The 21,039-nt window shown below is 40.7% G+C and overlaps 1 protein-coding gene across 1 annotated transcript in view; it reads right to left on the bottom strand.

Moving 5' to 3' along the window:
- Window positions 1-14,581: 14,581 nt before the first annotated feature.
- LOC145408765 (G-protein coupled receptor moody-like) overlaps window positions 14,582-21,039 on the bottom strand; it is a 127,677-nt gene continuing 121,219 nt past the window's right edge. Inside the window, exons 2-3 of the mRNA XM_080279417.1 lie at window positions 17,418-17,656; window positions 14,582-15,644 (exon numbers count right to left, since the gene is read on the bottom strand). Of these exons, the coding sequence (XP_080135543.1) occupies window positions 14,582-15,644; window positions 17,418-17,656 (1,302 nt within the window). The remainder of the gene's footprint in view (window positions 15,645-17,417; window positions 17,657-21,039) is intronic.

Genomic DNA, 21,039 nt, shown 5'->3' with positions numbered 1-21,039 from the left:
CCTTCCACAAAATCTCATCAGAATCCGTTCATAAGTTTTTGCGTAATCCCGATCCGGATCCGTGGATATAGGATCCGGGTTCTGATCCAAATCAGCCCTAAAAATTTAATCAGTTCTCTCTTGGTCCACGGCCCACTTTTCCAAATAATTTAATTGGAACTCATTGAGAACTTTTGGAGATACTGTGCGCGATACTCAAGATCGTGATCCTGACTGGCCCAACATTTAATAATTTCTTCCTTGGCCCATGTCCCACCCTTCCACATAATTTTCATCATAATCCGCTTATAACCTTTTCAGTAATGCTGCTAACAGAAAAACTAATAGACAAACCAACACGGGGTAAAACATAACCTCTTTGGAGGAAGTAATAATAATAATAATAATAATAATAATAATAATAATAATGATAATAATAATAATAATAATAATAATAATAATAATAATAATAATAATAAAAAGGTACTGGTGGATAATGAGGATATTATGAAAGAGGCCTGAAGAGAGCATTATAACAGACTGCTGAATGGGGGGTATGACTGGAACAGGGAAGGTTTGGAGTCAGCAGGTCCAGTGTTTGGCCCCTGGCCTATGATTGATACTGCTACTGTGGGTAAGGCAATAGAAAGGAAGACAGGATGCTGCTGGGGAAGGCTGCAGGTGTGTCTGGGTTGAGGGCTGAAATGCTGAAGGCCTCAGGAGAAATAGGAGTGGGTTTAGTTACTGATTTGATAAATACAATTGTATATGAATGTGTTGCCCCAGATGGCTGGCTGAAGAGTGACTAAATGAGTACAAAGGAAGGTTGATGTCCCGGAAAGAGGAAATTATAGAGGCATAAAACTCTCAGAGAGGGTAATGAAGGTAACTGGCAGATTTCTAAGAGGCATGATTAGGAAAGAGTGAACACTGATGAGATGAAGTTTGGGTTTATACCAGGATTTTAAAGGGACCATTGATGCTATATTTATTGTCCAAGAGCTTCAGGAAAAATATACCATATGGGAAAGAAATGGGAGCTCTGCTTTGTTTTTGTTGATTTGGAGAAAGTTATTGGCAGCATCCCTAGGGACGTGGTGAAGTGGGCAATGAGAAAGCTTGGGATCAAGAAGTGGCTGGTTAGAGTGGCTATGGCTAAGTATGTGGGTACTTGCACCCAGGTGAGAGAGAATGAAGAATTGTTTGATGAATTTTCCATGAATGTTGGTGGGTATCAAGGATCAGTCTTGAGCCCCATTGTGTTTTGTCATGGTGCTTGTAGCTCTCTCACTTGACTTCAAAAATGGCCTCCGATTTAACATGTTGCAAGCTGATGACTGGTGCTGAATGCAGAATATGAATGGGAGGCGAAGAAAGATCTAGGAAATGGTGAAATGGAATGGGGTACAAGAGTTTGGGAGTAAATGTGGATAAAAAAAAGTGATATCTAGAGCTGGTGGTAGTACTCGTACTGTCAAAGGAGAGGGAATGTGGCCATGTGTGGTCCGTCACAAGGGTGTGGGATATAATCCATCTTCATTTAGTGGTATTAGGGGTCGGCTTCGAGATAATGCTGATTTCGTGTGTGTGGTGTGTTGGGAAGGGCATGTAGAGACTGTCAGGCATGAAAGGATTGTTGTTGCTAATGAGTCTCTTGAGTGTGTGGAAGAGTTTTGTTATTTGAGGGACATGTTATGTGTTAGAGGTGGGGCTGGAGCTAGCTCTGTGGCTAGTGTAGGGAGTGCTAAGAGATCTTTGTAAGCAGTATGTATTAGGATTTTAGTGCTGTATGGTAATGAGAAATCGGCAGTAAAGGAAGAGGATATTTGTAGACTCAAACATACAGAAATGGCAATGATTAGGTGGATGTGCAGTGGGTCCCTGAGTATGAGACCTGGGGGGGGGGGGCTAGATTTACAGTGGAAGAGTTGAGGGGTAGGTTGAGATTGGAGTGTATTGGTGTTGTGATGAGGAGAAGTAGGCATGTGGAGAGCATGGGCGCAGAAAATGAGAAGTGTTAATGTTACGGGTAGGGTTGCGAGAGTAGACCGAAAAAGACCTGGGACGAGGTCATTGAGTGTAACCTCAGGGATATGGGATTGAATAAAGAAGCTGCTAGAGATCAAGCAGCATGAACAGCCGCCATTAGGTGACCAAGGCGATGCATGCAAGCATGGTGGAGCCTACAAAAACAAACGAACGAATAATAATAAAATCCCAATCTATACTCCTACTAGTGCCTGTACGAAGCCTGTCAAAAAAGAAACCGGACTTTTTAAATAGCACACCAACTAGCCAGCGTAGCGTGACCCTGATGGGAATGGTGTGTGTCAGCGACTTTGAGCTTTAGTTAACATTAGCCACGTCACGCCACGTCACTTAGCCATTCAGGTACACGTGCTTGAGTGAAAGTGTCTTTAGGACACTTGGCGATTTGTTGCACGTTAAACAAAGAAGGATCCTGAAGAGCAATGAGTCTGCATGAAATTATGTTTCAGATTGGGAAAAAAACATTTATGGAGACTTTTCAGATATTGCAATAACCACATGGTGAGGACTGTTTCAGTCATACGCAGTGTCACAAGTGGTTCCAAGGGTTCAAACTGGGTAAAACATCCATTGAAAACAATCCCAAATGAGGACGGCCTTTCATGTCATGACACAATGACGTTGAAAAAGTAAGCGCTGTGATTCGCGAAAATCGTCGCCTGATTTAATGAAGTTTATGAAGAAGTAAGCACCTGTAAAAGTTTGTGTCACACGCTTATAACCGATAATCTGAAAATGCATCGTGTTGCCGTAAAATCTGTAAAGCGTTAGCTAACAGATGAGCAATATAAAAACCGTGTCAGGAACAATTTGATTGTCTGAATGCTGATGAGAAATTTCTAAGTAATGCCATAACAGGTGATGAAACCTGGGTGTATGGCTGCGATGTCAAATGAGCAGGCAGTCATCAGACCACCTCCACCATGAACCCAAAACATCACATCATAGTCGCTCAAATGTAAAAGTGATATCGATCGTCTTTTTTAGCTGGAAGGGCGTCCTTTATCATGACTTTCATTTTTAAAAAGAACCAATAATCCGGCTACTAAGGCAAAAGAAAATAAAAGCCACAGTCTAAAAATGAGGGAGTGAAAGTACAACAGTTTCTTGTCTAAAACTGAGACCCCTCATCAGGCAGTAAAAAAGAGGGGAGGGAACCGCACTCAGTGGTGTCAAGAGTGCAAATGACAACAAGGATGGAAGAGTGGACAGAGAAACACATAACGTCATGAGCTCGCCATATACCTTATCACCAACTTAATCCTATGCCATAACTATTTCAGGCTATTTATTCTACATTTAATAGTTTCTCTGATGCTCAGTAGACGGCGAGCTCATGTCGGTATGTTTTGCTCTGTCCGCTCTTCCTTCCTTGTTGTCATATGCATTCTTGACATCTCTGAATGCGGTTTCCTCCCCCATTTTTTACTGCCTGATGAGGTGTCTTAGTTTTAAACATGATACTGTTGCACTTTTATTCTATCATGACTTTGTTCCACGTAGTCAGACAATCAATAAAGAGTATTACCTGGACGTCCTGAAGCCTTTAGGGAAGGCAGTAAGAAGGTAGAGGCCTGAGGCATGGACTAACAAAAGATGGATGCTGCACCATGACAGTACACCTGCTCTCACGTCACTCCTTATCCATAACTTCTTGACAAAGTATGAGACGACTATCGTCCCACAGCCACCCTACTCTCCGGATGTGGCCCCTGTGAACTTCTTTTTTTGGGGGGTTCCTAAAGTTGAAATCCAGCCTGAAAAGTCACTGATTTCAGACGATAGATGAGTTAGAAGAAAATTTGCCAAGTGTACTGAACATCGTTCACTCAAGTGCGTGTACCTCGATGACTCAGTGACGTGGCGTGATGTGGCTAGTTTTAGACTAAATCTCAAAGTCACTCCTACATAGCACTCCCGTCATCACGCTACGCCGGCTAGTCGGTGCGCTATTTAAAACGATCGATTTCTTTTTGGACAGGTGTTATACTACTACAGTTACTACTACTGTTAGTAATACTACTACCACTACTGCTAATAATAATAACAGCTCAAACAGTACAATACTTCATTAAAAATATCTACAAATATCTACATTTCCTGTCTTCCTCAGGCCCTAAGGTCCAAATGCAAGAACGAGGCTTGAGCCGGACTTGGGGCTTGAGTTGGCCTTAAGTCGAACTTGAGACGCGCCTGTCAAAAACCGTCATACACAAACAAGGCATGAGCCTCGCACATGCCTAGCCGATGCTCTCAAGTCCAAGCCGCCTCTGACTGGGTTTGAGTAGGACTTGAACACTGAGCATCTGTTACTTAACGATTATGTAGGATAGATTTACTTTTAAAATGAACGATAATATATCAGCAACCCCTAGCACAGCAACAAACCATGGATATGAGATCGCCACACACACACACACCACAAAACCAGCGAGAAGACACGGCGTGTGTGCTGGACGGCCCCTTCGGGACCTCCCAGGCCCTGTCTTCCCCCTTACTACTTACAAGTCAGCCCACACCCCACTGACCGGGCTAATGTATGGCCCGGCCTTCACTATAGGCGAAGGAGATCTATAAACGAACGAACGATGTGAGATCGTCAGCAAAAAAATACTTTAATTTTGTACGAAATCTTTGGTCATCAGTGTAGGCTATATATGTACACCTGAATGAATTTTACTAGAATAAATTTCCAAGGCTGATGATATTACATACAAGTGTTGCTGGAGTTGCCTTATATTCATATGTGCATTACAATGGCATCATTATCGATGTACAGTACAGAACTGCATGGCAGTTATGACAAAACTTTATTGCACTCCTTACTACACAACTGTAATTAATATATAGGTTATAATACAGATTTTGTCTAGTACTATTGATATCGTGAAGTACAATAAAGTATCATACGGTTAACAATTCTGTGTATTTCGTCATAATTTACTAAATGATACTTAGGTTTTGCATGTTTGTATAGTAAACTGATGAATATTTTTGATAGCTATCCAGCTCATCATAATGAAGGTCCTCTTTTGCAGTTCTTTTTTCACGCATTATAGCTTGTATTGCAGGAACAATATACGCTTCTTGTATACGCTGCCCTTGATTGTTGGAATTTGTACGATACAAATGGAATCACAGCACAAACTATGTCACAATTATTTCTTCCCACAAGGGGGCAAGAATAGCATCCACAAGCAGTCCCTGTGGTCCTGCAGGTGCACCTAGTCATCTCATTATTGGTGATTAAATGAATTATGACTGCTGCTGCTAAAATAGAACAAAAAAGAATGTTGGGGATACTGTAGAGGCAGTTGTCTTCTATTCAGACGAAAAGCTATGGTGATGTTATCACCATAGCTCTCCGTTTGAATGTGGTGGTAGTGTTGCATAGGCGTTGCCAGCTGTACGATAACGAGCAACTAAGCACAGGTGACATACTGTAGAGGGATAAGGCGTGGCCAACGATTCCAATTGGAATGGGCTGTCAATATCAGCTATCTTTGTTTCTATATATATATATATATATATATATATATATATATATATATATATATATATATATATATATATATATATATAAATAATAAAACCTCTGTTCATTTTGCCTCATATGCTATATTTAGTATTCAAAAGTCGGCGCTGTGATTGGCCAACTTGAAAGTAAGATTTGCCCCAAGTCCGTGACTTGAGTCTGGTTTTGTGAAGTCAGACTTGAGCCTCGATTCAGCACATGGCTGGGTCAAACAGGTTGAGGCTGACTTGAATAAGCCGTGAGCCTGGGTCTGAGACAGTCCCAAGCCCGACTTCCAAGTCTGACTGAAGCCTTGTTCTAGTATTTGGGCCCAAGTCATACAAACGTATGAGCATAAACCCGTATCATTAGTCGAAGTATGTCATTACATAGAGCGCCATAAGACAAAATATACCAGCTACATTCTTAATTCTAACACTTTCATTATCAAATATATTCTTTTCAACATATTTTGGTTCAGATTTTCATCATTAAGCCGTCTCTCTCTCTCTCTCTTTCTCTCTCTCTCTCTCTCTCTCTCTCTCTCTCTCTCTCTCTCTCTCTCCCCAAAGCTTGTTGAAAGAAACAGGATGATACGGCTGTACATCCCTCCCACAGGGTTTCTTTGTGACTAGCATCATATCCTAGTGTTACTGTTTTGTTACAATTCAGCTTTTAACATGGAGCGTTGCTGATTTAGGTGTCTAGGTAAAGTGAAAAGAGTACACCACATTAGGAGACTCTCACAATATGAAACAGTACACAAGGGGTCGTCCCTACGACCGTGGGCCTGACCCGGTCTGTAAACCATATCTGACTGGCCTGCCAGTATGCTCAACAAATTAATGAAAATATTCCCATTTATCAATTATTCAGTAAGTGAAAACATAGGCAACTTTACGCTGTTGCAACTCTCCATTTGACCAAGCACATACCCCCCACCTCCCTGCACACCTAACCAAGTGCATAAAGTCTCTCCCCCCCAGTCTTTTCTTTTAAAGGTGGTCGTAATGAGAACGCCTTGATACACAACCTGGGCCCTTCAGATTCCTTGCGTAGGTCGCACTGAAATCTCTGGATTTTATTATATATATATATATATATATATATATATATATATATATATATATATATATATATATATATATATATATATATATATAACTTAAGAAACAGCATTCTGCCCATTAAAAGGCACCAGTTCACTATAAGACACATAGGTATGTGAAATTTCATGACTCTGTGGTGAATTTTTTTTTTTTGAGTTCTGGCCCGGAAACGAAATCTCTGAACCCGGCCAGCCTCCCTGAGGCCCAACTCTACGGACGAACACCTACTGATGCTAGTGATAACAACACCCTCCTCTGACTTTGTCAGGTGGAGAGTAAAAACGGTAAGTCTTACTGACTGTTAATTATTATGACAACCACTAGTTAATTTGTTTGAAAAAGTGTGCATTCGAACACACTTGAGCTCAGATTAGGAGGCTATGACGTTCTGCACCCAGCGCTCAGTGATGTTTTTTTTTTAAATGAAAATTTCGTTTGTTTCTAATGCATTAATATTATAGAAATGATATTAAGTATAATTTTTAGGAAATACTTTAAATATTTCAACTACACATGGTGATATTTGTTGCTATTGTTTCTAATGCATTACATTTATAAAAATTGCACTCAGTATAATTTTGGGGAATATAGGCCTACTTTGAGTAACTATTATTCTCATTAACGTGCAGACTTCTTCTTTCTCTATACATCTTTTCCAACTTCTTTGTGGGGTCAATGTTTCTGACTGCCCTCTTCCACCTAGCCCGGTCATACACATTATCCTCTGACAGCCCCTTTTCTCTCAGATCCTCCCTTTGTCCATCCGCCTTCCCTTCGGTCTTCCTCTCCTTCTCCTACCTTGTACCTCCATCTCCATCACTCTTCTCCCCACATAAGTCTCGTCGCTTCTCATCACGTGGCGGTACCACTGCAGTCTTCTTGCCTGTACTTTCTTAAATATCTCCACTACCTTCGTAGTTCCTCTTAGTCTTTCATTCCTGATCTTATCCATTTTAGTTGCTCCACACATCCATCTAAGCATCTTCATCTCCGCTACGTCCAACTTCTGCGCCTTCTTCATTAGCCATATTTCATCCCCATACATCATTTCTGGCCTTACTACCGTCTTGTATACTCTTCCCTTAACCTTAACACTAATTCTACCATCACATATTACCTCCGACATCTTTTTCCATGAATTCCACCCTGACTGGCATCTGTGTGTTATCTCTGCGACTAGCTTTCCGTCCTCGGCCACCGTCTTATAAAATCATCATCATCATCACCATTATTATTATTATTATTATTATTATTATTATTATTATTATTATTGGAGGAGGGGGGTGTAGTCTTTAACAAAATCAAAACATCTGGCCCTCCAGCAGAATGACAGCAATTCCAGGCCCCAGTCCATCAGAGTTTGCCGACCCCTGCAGAGAGAGAGAGAGAGAGAGAGAGAGAGAGAGACAGGCAGACAGACAGACAGACAGACAGATCGCAATTCGGTTTGTATGTAAGGTGCTAGCTTTGTAGCACTTCTTCCTTAGCGATTTATTTTGCTTATTACGCGTTCACATTTTCTTGTATGTTATCTATACCATTAATATCACCGAAAACAAGAAACTACTGACGCATAAAGTTCAGAATAAGTAGCTAAGGAGTAGGTGTAACGAAGCCTCGTGTCCTACTTATATTACACACCACTTAAAGCCACTACGAAACTTATATACCTCCTCACGTCTGCCTTACAAATAGCAGTAGTAAAAATATAAGTATGTAGAGGCGACACAACACTCAGCATAGTGACAGGCGCTTAAATAATGTAATGAATAAAATGCCTGCTATAATTCAATCCCGAGTCTCAATATCTTGTTTTTCAAGGCCGATTAGGTTTCGTAACTCCTTTTCCTTAGCTACTCATTTTGCTAAGGGCACGATAACAATTGTCTTCTATGGTACTTTGTCTCTTAAACATTGATATAGTTTGCATTATTAACATACAAGAAGGTAATGGCGTTCAGTATGCAGAAGAAATAAACAGTCTTCAATATTGTATTGTATGTTAATTATATATAGTTTTAACAGTGAATTAGTTTGAAATAATATACAGAATATACTGGTGTGTAATATCCATAACAAATATCTAAATTAGTCCTTAATACTGTCTTGTAGCTATCAGATAACGTTTCAGTATTACTTCGTTTGCACAAATAATAATAATAATAATAATAATAATAATAATAATACGGTCCAACACGCAGGATACACACCTAAGGAAGAGACATTACGAAATTTCTAAAGCTACTGAAAATGCAATGCTCGATGTCCTCTTTCCAGAAATCTTCTTCCTTCATCCAACATTTCCTCATAATACAAATCTTGCTCTCACGTTTCCTTCACCAGAAACCTCCCTCTTTCATCGAACGTCTCCTGTAAATTTCAATCTTGCTCTCACGTTTACTTCACCTGAAATCTTCCTTCTTCATTTAACGTTTCCTAAAAATGTAAATCTTGTTCTTTCAAAATTTCCTCTTCAGCAGAAATCTTCCTCCTTCATCTAACGTGTGCTTTAAAAATCTTGCCCTCAAAGCCTTTCCTAAAAACACTATCTTAACTTATCCACACACTCCTATTGAGCCATATTATTGGTAGCGTAAGAGGCTTTGTAGCACCTCTTTCTTAGCGATTTATGCTGCATATTAGGCTATAGCTTAACATTCTCTTTTATGGCACTTATTTCGCTTCAACGTCAGCATATTTACCTCATGACATAGAAGAGGATACTGAGGTGTTATGTGCAGAATGAATCGTTAAGGAATGGGTGTTAGGAAATCGCCAGTGCCACTTACAGCATGACACGGATACAAAGAGTGTCGTTGAATCCTCAGACAATACAGGGTGTGTCGTGAACCGTGTGTCAGATTTCAGTACGTTATTCTTGAATTAACTTTGGGGAAGGGATGCCATATGACCAGTACCATGTTATTCTCAACCATTATGAAGCTGCATTACTGAAAACTGAAGGGTAAAAATGGTGTTCTGTACAATTACCCCATCAGGTTTTCAGTACTTGAGCTGAATGACTGCCTTGGATACATAATGATTTTTCATACATTACCCTAAGTTGGCTAAGTTCCACTTTCTGAAGTTGACACATGCTTACCTATACATCCCATACACTCTGCCAGGAAGCGACACATGCCTAAAGTACTGTACACTCGAGAGCCATAGGAAAAATTATGACTCAGCCGTGAACTCTGTCTAGTAAAATGTTCACATGATGCCAAAAAAAAAAAAAAAAAAAATGTGCCCCAAATACAACAACGAGACATATTACGGCAGCCATAAAGATAAGACGGACACGTATGGAAAGCTGAGACGGGTGATTAAGGACAAGAACACTGTGCAGTGGAAAAGGTTTGTCATTACAAATTTTTCACTGCACAGTAACTTTTAGGACACCCTGTATCAGTTTTGGGGGTCATTCAGTATTTACAAACACTTTCAGTTTATCCTTGACGAATTTGTCCACAACCTAAGCTGTCTGCAGAGTGTGGCAACTTTGCTTCAAAACTTAATTTTATTGTTCTTTATTTATTGGTTTTAAATTCTGCTGTTGTGGCCCCAGGCTCATACGGACGAGAACTCAATGAAATGCAGGGTAAAATTGCCCTTCTGTAGTCTACCATCCTGTTTTCGGGGAATAGAGAGGGAGTTGTGGGCCGTTTGTATAATCAGGTGGCAGTCACATGGTTATTTCAATGTTTCCATGCAAAGATGTCCCCTTCCAGCATCCCAGGACTTGTTTAAACTGTGCTGGCAATGTTTAATGCACTGGAACTTTACTGCTTTTCATTACTGTTCCTAAACATGATATTGTTTTTCACTCTCTGAAAATAGTAAAAGTACCAGGTTACATACTGTCTTTTATTTACCGTACATTTTTTGTTTGCCTTCATTCAAAGACTATGGGGTGGAGACCAAACTAAAGTGAGCCACGTCTGAAGCCTCACACATGCCACACATTCTCCTTTCTCAACTAAGGCAGTAAATTATATTCCATCCCAAATTAGAATTACACTTGGCCAAGACTCGCACCCTTCCACACCCTCCTATTCTCCCCCATTCTAACTGTAGTCACTCTAGCTAATATCATTTTAACTTAGACTTAGGCTACTGTGTCAGGTGATGGAGTCAGAGAATATAGACAGGTATGAAGGAGTGTGAGTCGTGGCCGAATTATTCTTCTGATTATGAATGAATACATATCAGCTGGTTCAGTTGAGTTATGGTCCACTTTTTAAATAATTTCAAACCCTCCTGAACAACTGAATACACTAACAATAAAATTTCCCCTAACTAAGCCTCCTTGCTTTTACATGATAAAATCGCAAAATTTCATTTGGTTTATCACACTATTTTCAGGTTTCCCTCTCCTACCGCAGCTGTCATGTTATATCTGAGCTACCCAGTGCACCACTTCAGGCTACAAGAGACTCGTTTACAATGGGTTCTGTCTTTGGATATAATTATTCTGTTAATCTGTAACCAGTCTCCTATAACTTGTAAGTGAACGAGAGGCTGTATGGCTGCCTGAGATGGGGCCTTATGAATCTGACTACATACACGGTGCTTCATGTAGTTCACAACCCAATTCTCACGTGTTATGGGGACGGATCAGCTAACGTTACCCAGTGTGTGTGTATCCTGCATTATTTTCTACATCGCAAAGTCATTTTTGTGCATTATATTCACGGCTTTTGTCCGTTCACTGATGAAATTCATATTAAAAAAAAAAAAATCGTTTTTAAAATGTCATCACTCATCACAAAAGTAGACTCAGCTGTACCTGCAACACACGATGGGAGAGCTTAATAAACGAAACACGCTATATAGTATATAATGCATGGTGCCGTCCCCTAGCCATGAAAAACATTCTAAAATCCTCCAATAATTGTTTTCATTTCATTCCATCTTTCGCATATAAACTAATATTAATTTCCTTAGCACGATATATTTCGGAAGAGCGTATATCACACACGTCTGAAAAATGAGCCATCTGATTATGTCCACTACATGATTAGAATAACACTTGCGCTATTGAAACTGGATGCCCGAAAACTTCTTCAGTAGCTTACATGCAAGACTTTTCAGTTGTGTGACATAAAATATGGCAACTTTGCAATGTAACAGCCACACGTCATCGCATAAATGTAATGTAAATCTTGAATGACCCCTCATGCAAAAGGCAACAACTATGATTTATATTGTACACATAAATACATATGTATGGGCAAGATAAAATGTCTTTTTAGTTACATTCTTAAGCTTCAAAATCGACTCACGAGAAAGTGAGCAGAATTTTTATTCCATTATTCCCAAATATCACTCCCTGAAACTTTACACCCACCCTTAGAAAGAAGGAAAATAACAGTTTATTTTTTAATATCATCACATCATAGAAAAATTTGTTGATCCCTTCAGCCTGATGACGTATCATTTTTTTATTCTCACAGTTTCTAGACGATTATATTCACCTCAGGAGAGGCTTTTCGAAGTGAAGTGGTTAGATAGAGCCTTCATCAACTCCTTTACAGTTAACGGGTCATCCAAAATTGAACAAAATCGTCCGGCAGTAGCAACAACAAGATTGGATAATACGTCAATGAACTGAAGGGATTACAGTATGACTATAAATGTTTTTCTTTCTGCGATGAATGGCAGAATTTTAAAGACATGAGAAAGTACGCATAATCTGTGCACGACGGCAGATGAGCTGGTTAATGCAGTGTTTATACCATACAATATGTGATATAATTCACATGACGTAGAAAGTCACACGCTACTTCTATAACCTGGAACTGTATATACCGTCTTTTTATATGTAAGGTGTCCATAATACGATGTACTAACTTCAAGAGGTAATTCTTATGCTGATTTTGAGGATATCAACATGGGTCCAGCTCTCCGTCGCTACTGAGCTACAATTAGTATGGGTGAATTATGAGGGACACCATCTTCTTCCAAAAGTCCACCAGGAATTGTAGTGTCATATCGCTAGTACATCAAGTCCTAAGACACCCTATGTGTGTGTGTGTGTGTGTGTGTGTGTGTGTGTGTGTGTGAATTACAGTTTCTGCATATTGTCTGTAGGACCCACAGGAAGATAAAAATTGTTTGAAACGTGTGGAAACACGCCATTACAGCAACACCCAGTAACTCTGTGGAAACCGTCTCCAAGAAAGTCACAAAAATAGTTATCCTTGTGTTTTCTTATGTATAAAGTTCTTTGGTGGTGCCACAGAGAGGTCTAGGGTCAGTTCCTGGTCCGTTATGGGGTGCATCTGTTAGAGTATATTTTCTTTGTTTAGTCACTGTTTCTGTCCTCTTCGCTTACGGTTATATAACCATTTCTTTTTCATAATGCTGTAGAATCACCCTATTCATCAGTTTAGCTACATAGTTAAATAACCGTTTCCATTTTTTAGAATCACCCTATTCATCAGTTTAGCTACATAGTTAAATAACCGTTTCCATTTTTCTGTATATACTTTAACAAGTTTCTGTTTTCTTACCGTATTTAGTATATCGTTCTTTCACTCAATTTCGCAACCGTATCTAGTGAAATAACAATATCTTTCTGTTTGCTGTAAACTGTCCCAAATTACTTGTTTTCCTGGCAAAACTCACCTGTTCTTAACAAAGAAAAACATCAAGAGTCAAAGTCATTCTGTGTTACATACGAGTATGAAAATCCAGGGAAAAGATATATATATATATATATATATATATATATATATATATATATATATATATATATATATATATATATATATATATATATATATATATGAGTAATAAACGGTACACAATTCCGTCCCCAGAGGCACAAAAGTAATTCTAAAAACATCAGCACTTTTATCTTCGTTGTGACGGAAGCACGGCGTGTCCAGGAGATATAGTTTTTTCCACATAATTTAGCACCTCTTCTTAAAGATTTACTTTAACATACAGTATTTCATCCTTATATTCTCCAGTGAACTATTTTTAATATCTAAATAACAATACAGTTTGCATATAACAGACGAGAATATAAACACACCATATGCCAAAAAAAAAAAAGAAAAACAAAAGAAAAACGGGATGAGGTGCTAGAAAGTCAAAAGAAAATGTGGTCCGTATTTTAAGTGGCAGAGTGGACAACGTAGCACACCTTTCACAGAGATTTATTTTGTAAAGAACACCTTAACATTCTATTCAATGTCTTTCTTTTAATATTGAGATAATTTGTATCAGTGACATACAAGAGGATACTGCGATGCAATGTTCAAAATATATCGCAAAGAAAGAGATATTACTAATCTCCAAAGCCACTTATGGAATACCGCCCTATTGCCTCAAGTGAGACCTGGCAGTAACAGGGCCAGATTCACTAACAAACTGACGAATAATTCCCTGTTGTAAATGGGAGCTGTTTTTGCAGGAAGAAGGATAGAGAAGGCGTGATTCTGACCGCCTCTCCTTGTCCTTCGTGCACAGACAAATCCAGGTTGCTACAGGGTTGGATAGTAAGTTTGTTTGTGAATCTGGACCCAGTGCCACCCGCCAGCATACACATCTGCCTCATCTACTGGCCACACCTGCAGGAGCTGAAGGTGCCAGGCGAAGGAAACTGGTGCGTCTTGAGGAGATGTAGATGGAAAGTTCTAAGGGCAGGTGTGGGATGCAGGGCTGGTGCGGGTGTGGGATGCAAGGCTGGTGCAGTTGTGGGATGCAAGGCTGGTGCAGGTGTGGGATGCAATGCTGGTGCAAGTGTGGAATGCAAGGCTGGTGCAGGTGTGGGATGCAAGACTGGTGCAGGTGTGGGATGCGAGGCTGATGCAGGTGCGAGATGCAAGGTTGGCACAGGTGTGGGATGCAGGGCTTTAGCAGGTGTGGTGTTGGGGCTGCTGAGGGTTGGGATGGCACAGGGGGTGGCCTAGGGACGCCTTCAGGAAATCTTGGTCAGGGAACGATTGACAGCATCAGGGCCAATGCAGCAGGCAAGGAGACCAAGGTAGGCCTGGCGGTACTCTGAGGACATGACCACATAGATAAAGGGGTTGATGCAAGTGGTAAGGTAGACTAATAGTAACCCCAGGATGTTCAACACAGGGTCGTCATCCTTGCTGAACGTCTTCACCAGCGTGATGGGCAGGTAACACGCCACAAAAGACAGGAAGATCACCAGAATCATCTTCAGCAATCGTCTGTCCTTCGGGCTTAATGCAGTCTGTTGAGTCAACAGTGATCCCTTCCGAGCCCTGCGAAATGTCCCACGCAACTGTGAAAATGCTCCCTCTGCTGATTTGTTTGACTGCCGCTGCCCCGCCCCATCAGTCCCATCTGAGGCAGGTGAGTCTGGTGCACTTGGTGGATATATTCTCATGGGGGAGGCCACCACCGTTCTCTCTCCCAAAGCATGGCCAGACAGCCCATTGACCTCAGGCCTGAGCAGAGTTGCGCTCACCCCTGGGGAAGGTGACCGACCTCTGCCATCCCCGTAACCATTGGCTGGGTGGGTGGGGGTGGCACCGACTTCCAGGATCTCCACCCTGACGGAGTTTGAGCTGCAGGAGAGCTTTACCAGCGTTTCTACCTGCAGAGGCTCGCTTGGTGTGTGCATCCCTGCCTCACCCTCCTGTAAGTCCGTATCTCCCTCATCTTCCATACCCAGCTTTTCCCCTTCCTCCGGCTTTCTGCAGCCAGTTGGTTTGCTACTGGCAGTGATGATGCTCAGTCCATGGGAATGGCTTCGTTTGTCGGCACAGTGCGCGATGCAGAAAATCCTGGCGTAGCAGACACAGATGGCCAAGCAAGGAAGCACAAACGCAAACACAAAGAGGAATTCTTTCGGTGAGCGTCCAGCACTATCCGGCAGGATGGTGCACGAGCCAATGGTGGGGTCCAAGCCAAAAGTCCCCCATATCTTCAAGACGGTGGGCATCAGCGCTCCAAAGGCTCCAACCCACGTCGATACCACCATCAGTGCCAATAACGTCCGCGTGTACAACCTGAAACGGTAAGGGTGTTGTCAGTAGTGGTGATAATAATGGCATAGCACTAACGGTAAGGGTGTTGTCAGTAGTGGTGGTAATAATGGCATAGGACTAACGGTAAGGGTGTTGTCAGTAGTGGTGGTAATAATGGCATAGCACTAACGGTAAGGGTATTGTCAGTAGTGGTGGTGGTAATAATGGCATAGCACTAACGGTAAGGGTATTGTCAGTAGTGGTGGTAATAATGGCATAGCACTAACGGTAAGGGTGTTGTCAGTAGTGGTGGTAATAATGGCATAGGTAAGGGTGTTGTCAGCAGTGGCAGTAGTGTTGGTAATGATGGTGTGGCACGTTAGGAATTACATCTTTTTCTTCTGCCTTAGTGGATTTTTTGTATAGTATTTCTTGTTCATGATAGTGTGACTCTTCAGCTGGACTTTGTTCTAACCTGACGGGGAAACCTCAGCTAAAGATCAAACGTAAATAGGCTTGAAGAGAGAACCTGTATTTTTACACAGGAAAAATCATCAGAGAATCGAACCCGGGACTCTCAGGTGAGAGCCAGACAGCATACCACTACACCTGGTTTGGGGGTGATTTGACTTAACTAAGAAGATTTATCCAGTCTCATAACTCTCATCGAAATTCATGCAACCACGACTTAGTATTCAAGTCCTGAAAATGACCCCGTCCCATCAGAGGAAATCACACCAATTTTGGTGAGAATACAGCACGGGTTTATAGCAGTATCAGCGGCAAGTGTATGGTGATGGTGTGAATTACCATATAACAGGCATCTCTCTCTCTCTCTCTCTCTCTCTCTCTCTCAACCGACCCCTGATATCACATTTAAGCCAGTGTGGCGTTACAGTTTGTGGAAAACACTGACCTGATACCGCCTTTGTGCCCGTTGAGAGAGAGAGAGAGAGAGAGAGAGATCAACTTCTTCATGGGATGGGTCATTATTAATTGCTTCATGCTGTGAGGCTGGTGATTATAAATTATTTATCTATTTATAATTCTATCTATCTTTCTATCTATCCATCTATCTCAGTGTTCCCGTAGTTTGTGTACTGGTGCATTACTTCTACCTTTTCTCTTGGTATGTAGCAGCGATAATCTATGCTGTTACGCTGACATAAACACTTTTTAATTATTTCCTGCCAGTCATTCACCCCTCCGCCATCCTGCCTGTGAGCTAAGGGCAGCAGGATTACCCTTACTAATGTGTCACAGAATACAACTTTGATAGCTATATTTTAAGTGGCTTTCGAAATCTCGTAAAACCTGCTTCTCAGCGCCTTATGCGTACTACACTTTACTTTTCTGTGGCTTGTATCAGTAACGTCCAGGGGGATAAAATGTTATAACGGTGAAACTAAATCGCCAAAGAAAAGGCATTACGAAATCTCCCAAGGGAATACAAATGTGACCCAAAATTTAATGCCTCCCCTCACTGACGTAACACAGAATACAGCTTGAAGGTATGTATTCTCAGTAGCTTTAGGGGAATCGAAACGCCTATTCCTGTGCGATTTATTCAGTGTATCACATCTCATTTTAACCTTATATATGTTATTGATGCAAACTATGTTGATACTAAAATGATATAAATGCAAGAGAATGTTAACGTGCAATATATCACATAAATCGGTGAGGGAGAGGTGCTAAGGGGTGTCCTGTACCACATATTCATATGCAAAAGAAGTGTAAAGATTATTACACAAAATAAATAGCTAAGAAGGAGGTGTTAGGAGGCGTGCTGTGCCAGCCACTGCCTTTGCCCACCTGTGATAGAGTTTGGGGTGTGCGATCATGACGTATCTGTTGATGGTGATGGCCAGGACGGTAAAGACGGACACGGCCACCAGTCCGTAGCGAAGGAAGGGGAACAGCATGCACAGGAAGCCCGTGTGTACCCAGGCGCGGTGCACGAACAGCGAGGCGGCCAGGGGCAGGTTGAACACTCCCAGCATCAGGTCTGACAGGGTTAAGTTGACGATGAACACAGCAGTGGCGTTGTGCACCTGTAAAGAGAGAAAGAGTTAGAGCTGAAAAGAGAGGTAGAGAGTTAGATTCAGTCTAAGTGAAAGAAAATGTGGGAGAAAGTCAGTCTGAGAGAAAGAAAATGTGAGAGAAAAATATGAGTCAGTCATTAGGTTGGATAGGCCCAAGGTGATGATGAACAACACGACCATGGCACTATGCACCTGGATATATATATATATATATATATATATATATATATATATATATATATATATATATATATATATATATATATATATATATATATATATATATATATATATATATATATATATATATACTACTACTACTACTACTACTAAATTCTCCATTGTTTGTCTGTTTGTAAACTCAAATTAGTTGAAACAGTGCATTACAGCGCAACAGATTTTAAAACAATGTACCTAAAATGTGTTAATTTATAGAATGCATAAAAAACTGGGTGCATCAGCCTCCGGTTACCAAAAATGTTAAGTAACACACGTCCATATCTTATATTACACGGTAAATGAGGCCTGGCATTTCTGTGGAGTTTCATGTTTCTTCAGAGAGAGAGAGAGAGAGAGAGAGAGAGAGAGAGAAATATGAGTCAAACACTAGGTCAGATAGGGTCAAGTTGTTAATGAAGACAGTGGTTGTGTTGTGGACCTGAACAGATAGACAGCATTAGAGCCATATAGCGTATTAGGAGTGTTTAATAGAAAGGCGAGTGACTGTTCTCCATTTAGTCCATATTGGACTAAAACTGCCATCTTTCCACCCTCAATGCTGACTTGTAACAAACATGAACACTGGAGTATGATGCTAGTCACCAATAGGGAAAAGATGTAGATCCATAGCACTGTCTGTCACTGAGCTACGTGCATTAAGCTGCAAAAGGTCGAAAATCTGGAACACGTCCAGGTGAAAGAACTATTCTCACTCTCCCTCACTCGCACTCCCTTCCTAAATCTGCCTCACTCTCTCCCTTCCTCGGTAATCCCCACTCACCCTCACCCTTCCCCTCTGACACAAAGCCATAATAACCTAAATGCCAGTCCAGACTTTAACACTGGCAGGCAGGAACGTGGGCGTAAGGTAACAATATTTTCAAGAGGTTACTTCTTCCTCTTCTACTTCTTGTTCTTGTTCTTGTTCTTCTTCTCCTTCTGCTCCTCTTCCTTTTCCTCCTCCTCTTCCTCCTTCTTCTCCTCCTCCTCCTCCTTGTCCTCCTCTTCCTTTTCCCCTTCCTCCTCTTCCTATTCCCCCTGTTCCTCTTCCTCCTCCTCCTCCTCCTCCTCCTCCTTTTGCCCCTCCTCCTCTTCCTCCTCCTTCTCTTTCTCTCTCCGTCTCTTTTCCTTTTCTTTTTCTTCTTCTTCTCCTCTGCACTCAAACTCTACGCCGTGGCATCAAACAAAAGTAACATGATTTATACATCAATGAAAACGAAGGTCATATTCTGAGTGACTTAGGAGACACGTAACACCTCTTTCTTAGCGATTTATTCTGTACATTACACGTCAATATCATCTTGAATGTTAGTGATGCAAGCTGTGTCAAAGTAATCCAGTACACTCCCATCATGTATTGGCTTTTAACATTCTTGCTGTTTTGATTCCCACTACCTTCACCTGCTATTAGTAAGCTTTAGAAGGGGTGTATAGTTGTGAAGGGGCTGATGAATACTAAGACTCGTATTCTTAGCAGCTAAAGATGCTCCCTAACAATTTTTCATTAGCGATTTGTTTTCTTTATAGTAGGGTGTGTGTTTTTTTTTTTTTTTGCAATAGCAAAATAGAGGAAGAAAGAACAAATAAATAAAAAAAACATACACCTGATTACAGGTGTCCTCCATTCAAAAAAAAAAAAAAATCTGTAACAGTTGGAATTGAACAGCCGCAGATTGAAGTCTGGGGAGAAGCCACTTTGGAGCAGTGAGTTCCAAAGAGATGCAGTTCGGAGAATGAAAGAAATTTGATAGACAGTAGTTCTGCAATATGGCAGTATGATAGTCCATTCATGAGCGCTACCAGATGCCCGTGTTGCATGGAGGAAAGAGTGGAGAGGTGGTGCAATGGATGCAACTTCCTCTGAACATTTTATCTGTAAAGTAACGCAAGGGAGGCACCATTCCTTCTTACTTGTAGGGGGACGTAGTTCATTTGTAATGGTAGGGTTATTAATAATTCTAACAGCCTTGTTCTGAATTTTGTCCAGTTGTTTTAGTGCAACCTCTCCACATCCATTCCACAAGGGTGAGCAATATTCCAGCAGAGAATGCACATGACTCTTATAAACTATAGCCAACTGCTCGTCAGTGAAGAAGTTACTGACTCTGTACAATAATCCAAGTTTCTTTGAAGCGGTTTTAGCAAGTGATCTAACATGAAAGGTCCAACTGAGGGCAATGTTGAGTGAAACACCAAGAATTTCAATACTTTTAGCGATAGGAATATCAGAAGCATTGAAGGTAAAAACCTATAGGAATCAGGCAATATCTGTGTTAGTAAATTGTATATATTTGGTTTTCCTAACGTTAAATGAGAGTGTTGTTTTGTCCCCATTCAGTGATCTTAGATAAGTCTTGATTCATGGAGATTGCTGTACTAAGTTATGAGTTTTGAGATATTAAACTTTGTGAATGGGTGTTTAAATGTAAATGAACTGTGAAGTGCTGAGTCATCTGCGTATGAATGAATGGGATTATGAGTGACAGATAAGCGATCATTAATATGAATTAGGAATAGAGTTGGAGCCAGGACTGATCCTTGTGGCACGCAGGCATTAATGAAGAGGAAATTATAATATACTTAATCTACTTTTGCTCTTATCTTTCTGTCGCTGAGATATGAGGAAATCAGAGGAATAAAAGATGATAGACCATAGCAAGAGAATTTGGATATCAAGGACAGGTGCCACACTCTGTCAAAAGCATTAAGAAATATCAAGGGCTGCTGCATGGGTTTCTCCACGTTGGTCAGTTGACTGATGGATGATATGAGTCAAGAGATTGAGTATATCAACAGTGGATCTTTCGTGAGGGGTAACATTATATTTTGTATAATTTCACTTTCCCAGAACTGGTAGTAATAAAATGTTACATTTTTGTATTGGGAAGTCAAATCAGTCTACAAAATGTAGATTAAGCAAGCCTTACCTACTTCAGTTTTGTGTTGACATGAGTCAGTATTACAATTGGCGATATAAACAATAACACTATAACACTGAACCTTTTTGTTTAAAGCATCAAGAAATTACCTATTTGTATATATTCAACACAGTTTTACAAAATTCACCAAAGACATCATGCCTTTCTTGCTTCAGTTTTTGCCCATGAGTTCACGGCTGACCACCTGACCACTGATATAGAGATCTCTCCTGTCCCGACTGTAAACATGGGCAG

The sequence above is a fragment of the Coenobita brevimanus genome, chromosome 78, assembly GCF_032717465.1.
Source record: "Coenobita brevimanus isolate Jiangsu-jjx chromosome 78, ASM3271746v2, whole genome shotgun sequence".
NCBI classification, from domain to species: Eukaryota; Metazoa; Arthropoda; class Malacostraca; order Decapoda; family Coenobitidae; genus Coenobita; species Coenobita brevimanus.
This window is presented reverse-complemented; position numbering and strand designations above follow the sequence as displayed.